The sequence below is a fragment of the Quercus lobata genome, chromosome 3, assembly GCF_001633185.2.
Source record: "Quercus lobata isolate SW786 chromosome 3, ValleyOak3.0 Primary Assembly, whole genome shotgun sequence".
NCBI classification, from domain to species: domain Eukaryota; kingdom Viridiplantae; phylum Streptophyta; class Magnoliopsida; order Fagales; family Fagaceae; genus Quercus; species Quercus lobata.
Window position 1 is genome coordinate 56792193 of NC_044906.1, and position 12298 is coordinate 56804490.

Sequence of the window (12298 nt, forward strand, 5' to 3'; positions counted from 1 at the left end):
GCACTACATGTTCATCCAAATCTTCCAAAAAGTAGGCTCCTATGCCGGCTACGGAAGTGATACGGTATGGGCCTTCCCAGTTTGGTCCAAGCTTTCCTCATGCAGGGTTTCTCGCAGTGCCCAGGACCTTCCTCAGTACTAGATCCCCAGGTGCTAATGGCCTTGACTTCACCTTGGCGTCGTAACCCTGTTTGAGCTTTTGCTGATAGTATGCTAGGTGGACCATTGCACTTTCCCTTTTTTCTTCGAGGAGGTCCAAGCTTTTTTCCAGAAGGCTGTTATTAGCAATGGGGTTGAAGGCAGTAGTCCTCTGTGTTGGGAAGTTTATTTCCAGTGGGATGACAGCCTCAGCTCCGTAGGTCAATGAAAAGGGGGTTTCTCCTGTGGACCTACGAGGCGTGGTGCGGTATGTCCACAAGACGTGGGCTAACTCTTCAACCTACCTCCCTTTCGCATCGTCCAACCTCTTTTTCAGTCCATTCACTATGGTTTTATTGATGGCTTCCGCCTGTCCATTACCCTGTGGGTAGGCCGGTGTAGAGTATCGATTGATAATTCCCAGCTCATTACAGTATTCTCTGAAGGCTTTGCTGTCAAACTGGAGGCCGTTGTCCGAGATCAGGGTGTGCGGGGTCCCGAACCAAGTGATAATATTTTTCCAAACAAACTTCTTGACATCGACGTCCCTAATGTTTGCCAGCGCCTCAGCTTCGACCCATTTTGTGAAGTAATCGGTGCCGACGAGAAGAAATTTCTTGTTTCCAGCCGCTTTGGGGAACGGTCCTAGTATGTCTAGGCCCCATTGTGCGAATGGCCAAGGGCTAGACAGTGGGTTAAGTTCCCCGCCTGGCTGGTGTATGTTCGGGGTGAACCTTTGGCACTGGTCGCACTTCTTCACATATTCCAGAGCCTCTTTATGCATGCTCGGCCACCAGTAACCCAGCATCATGGCCCTGTGGGACAGGGACCTACCCCCTATATGGCTTCCACAAATCCCTTCATGTAACTCCTCTAGGATGAGTTCAGTTGCCTCTAGGTGCACACACAGCAGGTACGGCCCCGAGAACGAGCATCGGTAAAGTTTGGAGTCCTCGGACAGCCAGAATCAAGAAGCTTTCCTCCTGATTTTGTCGGCCTCAACCTTATCGTCTGGTAAGGTGTCGTGCTTTAAGAACAGCACTAGAGGGTCCATCCAACTAGGTCCTGCCCCGACGTTGTGTACCCGAATTTCGTTGGCCTTCTCTATTGTTGGGCGGCAGAGATCTTCAACTAAAATGACCTGCGGAAGGGGCTGAGCTAAAGAGGTGGTCAGCGTTGCGAGAGAATCAGCATGGGTGTTCCCACTCCTGGGTACATGCGTTAAATGGAAGTGGTAGAAATGGGTCTGCAGGTGCTTAGCCCGGGCCAGGTACTCTTTCATTCTTTCATCTTTCGCCCCCAATTCCCCGTTTACTTGTCCCACGATGAGCCTCGAATCCGAGAATATATTTACGTATTTTCCACCCAATTTCCGAATCATTGACATCCCCTCCAATAGTGCCTCATACTCGGCTTCGTTATTCGTGACTGAGAATCCGAGCCTCAACGACTTTTCTATAGTTATCCCTTCGGGAGAGACTAGAACGAGCCCCACGCCTGAGCCCCTTTGGTTCGCTGCACCGTTAATGTGTGCTTTTCACCAATTGTGTTCATGCTGAGAGACTGTGCTGATTAGTTTCTCACCAGCACTTGGTGATCCTGACACTTCCATTCCTTCTAGGGTGGGCTCCGCAAATTCAGCTACTAGATCGGCGAGGACCTGACCTTTTATGGCGGTGCGAGGCATGTATCTAATGTCGAAGGCGCCCAGGATCGTTCCCCACTTAGCAATTCTGCCTGTGTAGTCGGCGCTACGGAGGACGGATTTCAACGGAAGTTTGTTGAGGTCTAAAAAGGGTCATAATGAAATAAGCCCAAAATAGAAGAACAAGTCAAGCCCAAAAGGAAAAATCTCAGGCTAAACCCTCAGTACTTGACACTGGCAGACGTCAATGCCCTCCTGGAGTAAGAAAGGGAAAAACTCTCAAGGATCCCCAAGCAATTCTCTCGGGATCCCCCGTTCCCTCCAGAACTTCTTGGCAAACCATACCCTAAGGGGTACGAACCCCCAAAGTTCCATCCTTTCGATGGAAGGAACGGAAGTGCCGTGGAACATGTGAGTAGGTTTGTTCACACTATGGGCCCCTATGCAGGAGACAAAGAATTATGTCTAAGGGAATTCGTCAAATCCTTAGTGGATAGGGCATACACTTGGTACACCACACTGAGACCCGGGTCCATCAAAACCTGGGATGAGATGATGGAAAAATTATGCGCCAAATATTACCCTGGTGAAGACAAAATCACTTTCCAGAACCTGCAAATGGTGAGGCAGAGACCTGGAGAAGATCCTGTTCAATTCATTAAAAGATTCGAAGATGTGTCCTTAGACTGCTATGGAGACCATGAAGAAAAGGAGCTCGTGGAAACCTGTATAGCCAACATGCTTTTTGATTACAGGCTCAACCTTGAAAATTTATGTATCACACAGTTTGCTGACCTGCTATAGAGAACCAGAAGGACAGCGCAAACCATGAGAACAAAAAGGCTGCCCGCATCCCAAGCTATGACAGCATCAACAGGAGAGAAAAGGAAGAGACCAGATGGGAAGGTGTTTGAGGAACCACCAATGATCCCATGTACAGCTGAGGAGTTAAGCCATGTCCTAGACAAGTGGATTGGAGATGGGGTTGTCAGGCCATTCACTGTGTCCAGGCCACCAACAGAAGAAGAAAGGAAGAACCCTTTATTTTGCAGAATCCATAATTATGTCAAGCACTCCACCAAGGATTGCTGGACCCTTCGCAGACTCTTCCACAAAAAGTTGAGAGAAGGAACCCTGGAGCTCACTCAGAAGGAGCCGGAAGTGCAGAGGAACCCCTTACCTAACCACAAAGGAAAAGGGGTGGTAGCAGTGGTAATACACGGGAACCCGGCAGAAGCAGGAGAATCTGAAGGATCCTTCCACCCGAGCACAGTCAGAACCCTCCAGAAAAATCTCAAGTTCAGGTCACTATTCAATCAATTAGGATTCGGACCAGAAGCAAGGAGGGTGGCCACAGAGTCTCTCATGAGCATAGCAGCAGATTCAGGGATGGAATGCTTTACAGCTGAGTCACATGCTAGTCGAGCTTTCCTGGAAACAACCAACGCAATAACCTTCACTGATGAAGACATGGAGATTGAGCACCCAGACCACCGTAGACCCCTTTATCTAATGGCCACCATAAACGGCGTTCAAGTCAGAAGAGCACTGGTGGATACGGGGGCATCACTCAACCTCATAGCCTTAAGTACCCTGGAAGCTGTTGGCTTAGTTGACAGAAGGATCCTGGGGACTCCCATGGAGATAACAGGATTTGGAGGATCAGTAGAGTCAACAGAAGGATACGTGCAGCTAGCCTTAAGGGTGGGGCCGATAGTAGCTCTGACAAGATTTCATGTGATTAATGCAGAAGTTTCTTATCACGTGTTGCTGGGACGCCCGTGGCTTCATAAACATCGCCTTATTCCATCCACGTTCCATCAATGCATTAAAGGGAGACTGAATGGGAGGCCCATAAGGATCCCTGCCAATCATAATCCTTTCAGCCAGGGAGAAGTGAACTTTGCAGAAACGATGTTTTATGATGAGTTGGAGCCAGATGATGAGAACCCCGCCCTGGGGACCCCGGGGGCACCTGTCCTAGAAGAAGAAGAAGGAGGAAGGGGCACCCGTGACCTGAGAAACCTTCTAGAAAGAAAAAGACAAAAGAGAGAGCCCAGCTCTTCAGGATCCCGAGAATGTGTGGTGGTGCGGGAACCTGGGGGAAGGCTAATTTATCGTTTGTGAAGGTGCGCGGGACCCGAATGCATTGTGCAGGAAGGTCCCGGACCACCGAGCTGCATGATGGCCCAAGAAGAAATCCCAGAAGAACCAGTTAAGGAGGCCCAGATTCAGCCTGAGGAAGAATTAAAGGAAGTAGACTTGGGGACAGAACCAGGATCCCGAAAACCTGTCTTCATTAGCAGTCAATTGGTGGCTCAAGAAAGAGAACAATTGATAACCTTGCTTCAAAAATACAGAGATGTGTTTGCATGGACCTATGATGAGATGCCAGGTCTAGACCCAAAGTTGGTAGTCCATTCTCTTAATGTGGACCCAGGGATGAGGCCAGTAGTCCAACCAGCTAGGGTCTTCCACACTGAGGTAGAAGCTCAAATAGTCCAAGAAGTCAAGAAATTACTAACAGCTGGTTTTATCAAACCCATCCAACACCCAAAATGGCTTTCCAACATTGTACCTGTGAAGAAGAAAAATGGTCAGATCCGTTGCTGTGTAGACTTTCGCAACTTGAACAAGGCATGTCCTAAAGATGAGTTCCCCTTGCCCAATATCGACCTCCTTGTAGATTCAGCTGCAGGAAATTCAATGTTCTCGTTTATGGATGGGTACAGTGGATACAACCAAATCCGCATGGCAGCCAAAGATGCAGAGAAGACGGCATTCAGAACTCCGATTGGGAACTTTTACTACACTGTAATGCCCTTTGGCCTCAAAAATACAGGGGCTACGTATCAACGGACCATGACAGCCATTTTCCACGACATGATGCATGAGGAGATGGAAGATTATGTAGACGATATTGTGGTCAAGTCAAAAACCAGAACAGGACATTTCCAAGTTCTTGAGCAAGTCTTTGAAAGATGCAGGAAATACAAGTTACGTATGAACCCCATGAAGTGCGCCTTTGGAGTGTCTGCTAGAAAGTTTCTTGGGTTCCTGGTACATCACAAAGGCATAAGCGTGGACCCAGCCAAGGCCACAGCTATTGCCACGATGAGAAGACCAACTACTGTTAGGGAACTCAAAAGCTTCCTGGGAAGGGTCTCCTATATCAGGAGGTTTGTACCTAGTTTAGCCTCAGCTACAGCAGGCCTATCCAAGTTATTAAAAAAGAGAAATGAATTTACCTGGGGAACGGAGCAGCAGGAAGCTTTTCAAAGAATTCAGGGCATCATGAATCATCTGCCCACCCTCCAGGCACCAGTACGTGGGCGACCTCTGTTGCTATACCTAGCATCAAACTCTCAGGCAATAGGAGCTTTGCTGGGACAAGAAGATGACCAAGGAAATGAGCAGCCCATATATTATGTAAGCAGAACACTCAAGGATACCGAGACCAGGTACCCCAGAATAGAGAAAGCCTGCCTAGTGATCGTTTATGCATCACAAAGGTTGAAGAGGTACTTCTCAGCTCACCAAATCCTCTTGGTGACCAAATCCCACCCCATAAAAGCACTCCTGCACCAGCCCCTTCTCACGGGAAGGATAGCACAATGGCTAGTGTTGCTCTCACAATATGATATAGGTATAAAAACTCCCAAGGCTGTCAAGAGCCAGGCCATAGCAGATTTGCTAGCTCAATTCCCAGGAAAGGAAGAAGGCCCGCTGAGTGAAGAAATCCCTGGTGAGGTAGCAGTGATGGAGATCCCAGGGAAGAAATGGACCATGAGGTTTGACGGGTCAGGGCAAAGCAGAAGAACAAGTCAAGCCCAAAAGGAAAAATCTCAGGCTAAGCCGAAAGTAATAGACACGGATGACCCATGGGGGATAAAAGGAAGGCCCAGAGGATCCTGAAGCCCAGAAAGGGAAGAAGCATCCCAAAAAGAGACCACGGCAAAATATAAAGAAGCAAGGATCCTCAAATCCCTTCAAGCACAAATAAAAAGGAAGACTGGGACAGATCGGTAGAAAGAAGACAGGAAAAGAAAAAAACAAGAAACGCGAGCGACCTCTCATGGCACAGACAGCAAAAGAGCCTCGGGGAACCAGGACAGGGAAGAAGAATGGCAACGAATGACTTTCAAAAATGGCAGAACAGGATTCCGCCCAAATAGGAAAGAAAGGGAAAAGAGGAATGCGCCAAAAATGGGGATGCCGAGAAGGGCATACCTCAGCACGTCCCAAAGAGGATGGCCAACCAGAAGCTTTCGAAGGAATCAGAACCAAGAGAAGGAAAGAATGAGAGAAAACGGCAAAGGGACTTACCGAGGCGACAGGGACAGAACATGCTCTGTTTGCAAAAGAACAAAACAGGGGAACTCGGGACACCCAGAAAAACTCCATTATAAAAGGAGGGGACGGGTTGTGAAGAAAGTAGCGAGAAAAAAAGAAAGAAACACAAGAAAGAAGAAATTCTCTAGGAAGAACCATCAGAAAAATCTATGCAGAAAGAAAAATACTAAGGGAAGAACAAATACTGCTTCCCGATATCCTGTAAAGGCCACTATTGCACATACTCGGATTCAACGAGAATCAAACTTTGCAAGTTTTGAAGGCTGAAATAGCCATTCAAGACTGCAATTTTTGAGCTTGATTGGACCTTGTATCACGTCCTAGTGAGCTTTCTGTAATCAAAACAGATAACTTATTAATGAAACACTGCTTAATAATTCCCAGGATCCTCACAAGCACTATTTCTTTGTTTTATCGTTTTGCTAATCCTGCTTTGTTTCCTTCTGAACTTACGTTGTTAATTTTGGTACTCCTCGATATCCTTGTTTGTTGTCTTTCTGTATATTGTCAGGAGTATTCTCTGCATTCACTTGATTCTTAAACAGCTCGTTAGCTGCGGTGAATCAAGGCCCGGTCCACCAAATCCTTCCTTTTCATTCAGGCCCAGGATCCTTGGGCTTGAGTATCCCGAAAAAGGCACTCTCACAAAGTTGAGTTAGCACAACTACTGTATGTGCCTGAAAATAGTGGGGGAGCTTCCGCGTGGCTTGTACGACGGCCAAGATAGCTTTTTCGAGGGGGAGATACCAGGTCTCTGCCTCCTGCAGCGATTTGCTCACGTAATACACAGGTCGCTACGTGCCGTTGTCTTCTCGGATTAGCACTAAGCTCACCACATGAGAGGCTACTGCGATGTATGCGAACAGCACCTCGTCGGCATCAGGACTGGACATAATCGGTGGTCGGGCGAGGTATTCCTTGAGCTGTTGGAAAGCTAAAGCACACTCCTCAGTCCACTCGAAGCCCTTCCACTTGTGCAATAGGAGGAAGAAAGGTCTGCATCTGTCCGCTGAGCGGGAGATGAAACGGTTTAAAGCAGCTATCATGCCGATAAGCTTCTGGACCTCTTTGGGATTCCGAGGAGGCTGCAAGCTATGAATGGCTCTTATTTGGTCAGGGTTAACTTCTATTCCTCTGTGGGTCACCATATAGCCTAAGAATTTTCCTGATCCCACCCCAAATGAACATTTGGATGCGTTCAGTCGCAGCTTGTACTTTCTCAGAATTTGAAAGACTTCACCGAGGTCTCTGATGTGGTCGGCCACCAATTTGCTCTTTACCACCATGTCATCTATATACACTTCAACGTTCTTACCCATCTGCTGTTCGAACATCCTAGTCATCATCCTTTGATAGGTCGACCCGGCATTCTTCAAGCCGAAGGGCATCACCTTATAATGATAATTTCCAACTGGGATGATAAAAGCAGTTTTTTCTTGGTCTTCGGCAGCCAGGGATATCTAATGGTAACCCTGGAAGGCATCCAAAAAACTCATTCGGGGGTGCTCGACAGTCGCATCTACCAATCGGTCTATCCGTGGCATTGGGAAAGGATCCTTTGGGCAGGCCTTGTTTAAATCCATGAAGTCTACGCAGACCCACCATTTCCCGCTCTTCTTTTTTGCCACAACTGTATTGGCTAACCATTCGGGGTAGAATACTTCCTTGATAGCCCCAACTTTCTTCAATTTTGCGACCTCTTCTCTCACAGCGTCTGCATGTTCTTTTGACGGCCGCCGAGGAGGTTGCTTCTTAGGCGTTATAGCCGGGTTAACATTAAGGTGATGGCATATGAGATCTGAGTCAACCCCGGGGGCCTCATAGGGATCCCAGGCGAATACGTCCGCATTCCGTCGAAGAAAATCAATTAGTGTTGACTTCTCCTGTGGTGGTAATTCTGAGCCGATCTGAAAAAACCTCTCAGGGTCTGATCCGACGAGTACTTTCTCCAGCTCCTCACAGTTCACCTCCGTGGCTGGTCCTCCACCACCCGCAGTTGGGACCGGGGTCATTGATTGCTATAAGCCATTCTCGGCTGAAGTGGAAGGTTTACTATTTGGTCGTCGTGAGATTGCCGACACCATGCATTACCTAGCCATTCCTTAGTTCCCTATTATTTCTTTGATTTGACCTCCTGACGGATACTTCACTTTTTGGTGCAAGGTTGATGGCATAGCCCCTAGTGCATGAAGTCACAGCCGGGCCACGATAGCTGTGTAGGGGGAGTACGCATCTACGACAATGAAGTTCACCTCTACCACGTCTAAGTCTGTTTACACAGGCAGCCTTATCATGCCTTTCAGGGTGACGATTTTTCCTTCAAAGCTGACCAGAGGGGAATCGTATGGCGACAGGTCTTCTGACTTCAAGTTCAACCCCTTGTACAAATCAGGGTACATTACCTCCACGGCACTGCCTTGATAAACTAACACCCTTTTTCACGTCATAACCTCCAATTCTGAGCGTGATGACTAAGGCATCGTCGTGGGGTTGAAGGGTTCCTTGCTTGTCCTCCTTCGAGAACCCGATTAATGGCGTGGCCCTCACTCTGGCTCTCTTGGATTCCCTTCCGTCCGGTTCAGTCGGGAACCTGCCCACTGACATTACTCTAAAAGGGCTGGAACCGATCCTTCCAGGTGCGGCAAGAATGACATTTATTGTGCTAATGGGTGGCCTCAGTGTGCCTTGTCTGGTTTCAATATTTGACTGTTCCTGCCATCCTTCAGGGCGGTGCAACAGATGCCTCAACTTCCCTTCTCGGACAAGTCGATCCAAGTGGTTTTTTAGATTCCTGCAATTATCGGTGGTGTGACCTGGTTCCTGGTGGTACGCGCAATACAGATTCTGATTACGTTTTGAGGGGTCACCCGCCATCCTGTTCGGCCACTGAAAGAAAGGTTCGCACTTCACCTTCTCTAGGATCTTGTGCAATGGTTCTCGGAACACAGCATGGACTGCCTGAGCCTCAATAGGTCCGGACTATTCCGCGTAGTCTCTTCTCGGCCTGTTACTGCTGTTAAAGCAGTCCGACCTGAAGTCCCTCCTCTCCTGAGGGACAACCTTCGCTTTACCCTTCCTCATCTGCTGGTCCTCCTCGACCCTTTTGTACTTGTCAATTCTGTCCATGAGTTGGCGCACGCTGGTGACTAGCTTCCCAGTGAGGGACTTTCTTAAGCCATGTTCTGTCGGCAGGCCCCTTTTGAACGTACTAATGGCGACATCATCGTAATTTCCTTCTATCTCATTATACATTTCCCAATATCTGTCCGAGTAGGCCTTCAGCGTCTCTCCTTCCCGCATGGACAAGGATAGGAGGGAATCGAGGGGCCGAGGGACTCTAATGCTGGTGATGAAGCGGGAACCAAAGCCTGTGTCAACTGTTTAAAGGAATCTATGGAATTCGGCTGGAGGGCATCAAACCATCTCATCGCCATGGGTCCCAAGCTGGACGGAAACACCTTACACATTAACGCCTCATCCCTGGAGTGGACGGCCATCCTCTGATTGAATTGGCTTACATGCTCTACTGGGTCAGTCCGACCATTGTATATGGCAAACGTTGGTTGATGGAACCGCCGAGGAAGCACTGCCCTCTCTATTCTACGCGTGAACGGCGACTGGGAGATGCGATCCAGGGCCTTGCTCATGGCATCGTTGGCCAGGCCTTGGTAAGATGGGCTTTTGTGGCTGCGTTTGCGAGGCCACTCTTCCTCATAGGAAAAAGTCTCGCTCGGAGGGGTTCTTGATCTTCGCCTGTATTCGTTATCCTCATCACTGCTAGTGTCCGAGTCGGGTGAAGGACGTTTTTGCTGCGCTCGGCACAGCTTCTTCTTCAAATCATCAATCTCTTGCTGTAGAACCTTTCGTTCGTTCCGCTTATAGGATGCATGATCTTTCCCCTTCGAGCGGCTTCTACTCGTGTGAGAGGTGTTCACACTGCCCTCTCGTTAATTATCTTGGTCCTTCCCTCGTTCGAGATTCAAAAAATTGTCCTGCCGTTGGGAATCTACACGTCCGGTTTTACGCGGACCTGATCCTTCCATTTCTTACAGATTCACTTGTCGAGACACAAGTTCTTCCCACAAACGGCGCCAATTGTAGGGGCGGTTTTTGGGGCCCAAGCCCAGCAAGTGAGTGGTTCTGGCCCAAAAGTCCCTAGACAATGAATTTGTAGAGAGCGGGTTACAGAACTAGGGCTAGACGAAGTGAATGTTAGTTGAACGCCATACAATAGTCTGAACGTGAGAATACTCCATTTAAGTTTACAGGATACCGGTCCGAGGAGACGTATAATGGCACCTCTTGCTCTGGTTACAGACTACAGAATTCTTTCACCTCTCTCTCTCTCTTTTCTCTAAATTCTCTGATCCCCTCTGCATGGGGATCTCCTTCTCTGATAAGGACCTTACACTTGTTAACCATCTGGACCTTCACTTGAGTGCCTGTTCCATCGGATATCCACCTTATCTTTCTGTGAGTTGCACTGGCCAATGTAACACTGTTTCGCCTGTCTTCTCCACATTAATGCGGCTGAAAAAGTAGCTTCTTTGCATTTAATGCGGCAGTTGTGGCTTCTCTCTAGACATCTTACCTTTTCCTCTTTCCTGCTATGTGTGGCTCATCCTACTACCCACGTTTGTCTGGGATGGTTCTTCACTGTGGAGGGGGCGCACATTAGGCCCATATTTGTGTGTCTGAGGAGACATTCCTCCTCGGACGTCTTTTAAAACAAACTGGGCTCCACAGGATTGGGCCATGAGCTTTACCTTTGGGTCGTGGTTGGGCTCCGTGCGGGGCCCAAGGCCCATTGTTGGCTTTGGGAATTTTACCCCTACAGGTGTCATATCTCATCAATACATATTAATTAATTTAGCACTTATACTTTTTTATAGATATAATAAAATTTAAAACTCTTTTTGGTATAGACATGATTTAAACTCAAAATCTGTTAATTAATAAATAAAAATCCCTATTTTATGTTCAACCACATTTTTTTTTATTTCATTAGCATTCATTTATAGGAAATTAAAACTTAATAGATATTGCTAATCATTACGTATGCCAAAACAATTTTGTTATTTTTTTTTATATATTTTTAAATTACTAGTTTATAAGTTTATTATTACACACCTCATTAAAAAAAAAAAAAAAAAAAAAAAAAAAAAAACAAAACAAAACAAAACAAAACAAAAAAAAAAAAACAAAAAACAAACAAAATGAATACTTCACATGTAAAAGTTAAAAAATGACACCCTGTACGAAGCACATGGTTCAATAAGAGGTAGAAAGGTGTATAAGAAAAAAATATCTTTGTAAAATGATTTGGTGGGATGCATCATTGATTTTGATGTTGGAGTTGAAAGATTCCCTCTACACACCTTTCATTGCCATCATACATGATCAAACAATTGAACATTAAAGTCGATTTAAATTTATAATATAATTTGTAATACGATCAAAGTGAGGCTTTCTTCCTTTTTTTCTCCATATAGTTTGGAGTCTAAAGAAAATTTGCCTACCTAGCCTCTACTCCGTTGTCCAAAACAATTAATTGAATGAAATAATTATGCCTATCCTTCATAATACTGAATAGAAACCATCAGTCTCAAAATTACTTTATACTCTATTGATTGTGATATGCCATGTGTTTTATTTTTATTTTTTATATTTTAAATTAGTTATTTTATAGGTTAAATAAAATGAATACATCATAACAAATTAGGATTAGTGACGTATAAAATGGAATAGAAATAGTGGTTTTGTATTCCATAACACCACCATAGGTAATAAAGACAAACACAAATTATCTTTCAATTCCTGCCATTTATTTATAAGAAGGGAAAATGATCCATGATCGCAAAAGCCAAAACATACATGCTAATTGGCCACCATTTATTTCAAAGTGCTTAGCAATATATATATATATATATGGGAAAGGCTTCTATCTAGTGACCAGTTTCACTAGACACGCTAGGATACGGATACGGATACATATCCAAAATTGGACACGTGTTCACATCTCAACCTGTCCAATGAAACTGGTCACTGGACACAAGCCCAGCCCTATAGATATATATATATATATATATATATATATTATATAAAAGCAACTATTCCTATGAAGATTATATTTGGAATGGAGTGTTGACATATACTAATATT

At 46.0% G+C, this 12298-nt stretch overlaps 1 protein-coding gene across 1 annotated transcript; it reads right to left on the reverse strand.

The window, feature by feature from the left end:
- Window positions 1–1105: 1105 nt before the first annotated feature.
- Window positions 1106–7479, reverse strand: LOC115981120. The gene is made up of 3 exons (XM_031103303.1): window positions 6939–7479; window positions 1723–1926; window positions 1106–1653 (listed from the first exon to the last, which is right to left on the reverse strand). The coding sequence occupies exons 1-3, from the start codon at window positions 7477–7479 to the stop codon at window positions 1106–1108; spliced, it is 1293 nt and encodes a 430-aa protein (XP_030959163.1).
- Between the last annotated feature and the right edge of the window lie 4819 nt (window positions 7480–12298).

Bases quoted from the DNA above. Each gene is read 5' to 3' on its own strand.
- LOC115981120 (XM_031103303.1), bottom strand. From the start codon at position 7,479: ATGACTAGGATGTTCGAACAGCAGATGGGTAAGAACGTTGAAGTGTAT. The intron at 1,927-6,938 runs GCACGTAGCGAC...GACCCTTTTTAG, and splicing joins GCTAATCCGAGAAGACAACG to ACCTCAACAAACTTCCGTTG. The intron at 1,654-1,722 runs GTGAGAAACTAA...TTAACGGTGCAG, and splicing joins GTCAGGATCACCAAGTGCTG to CGAACCAAAGGGGCTCAGGC.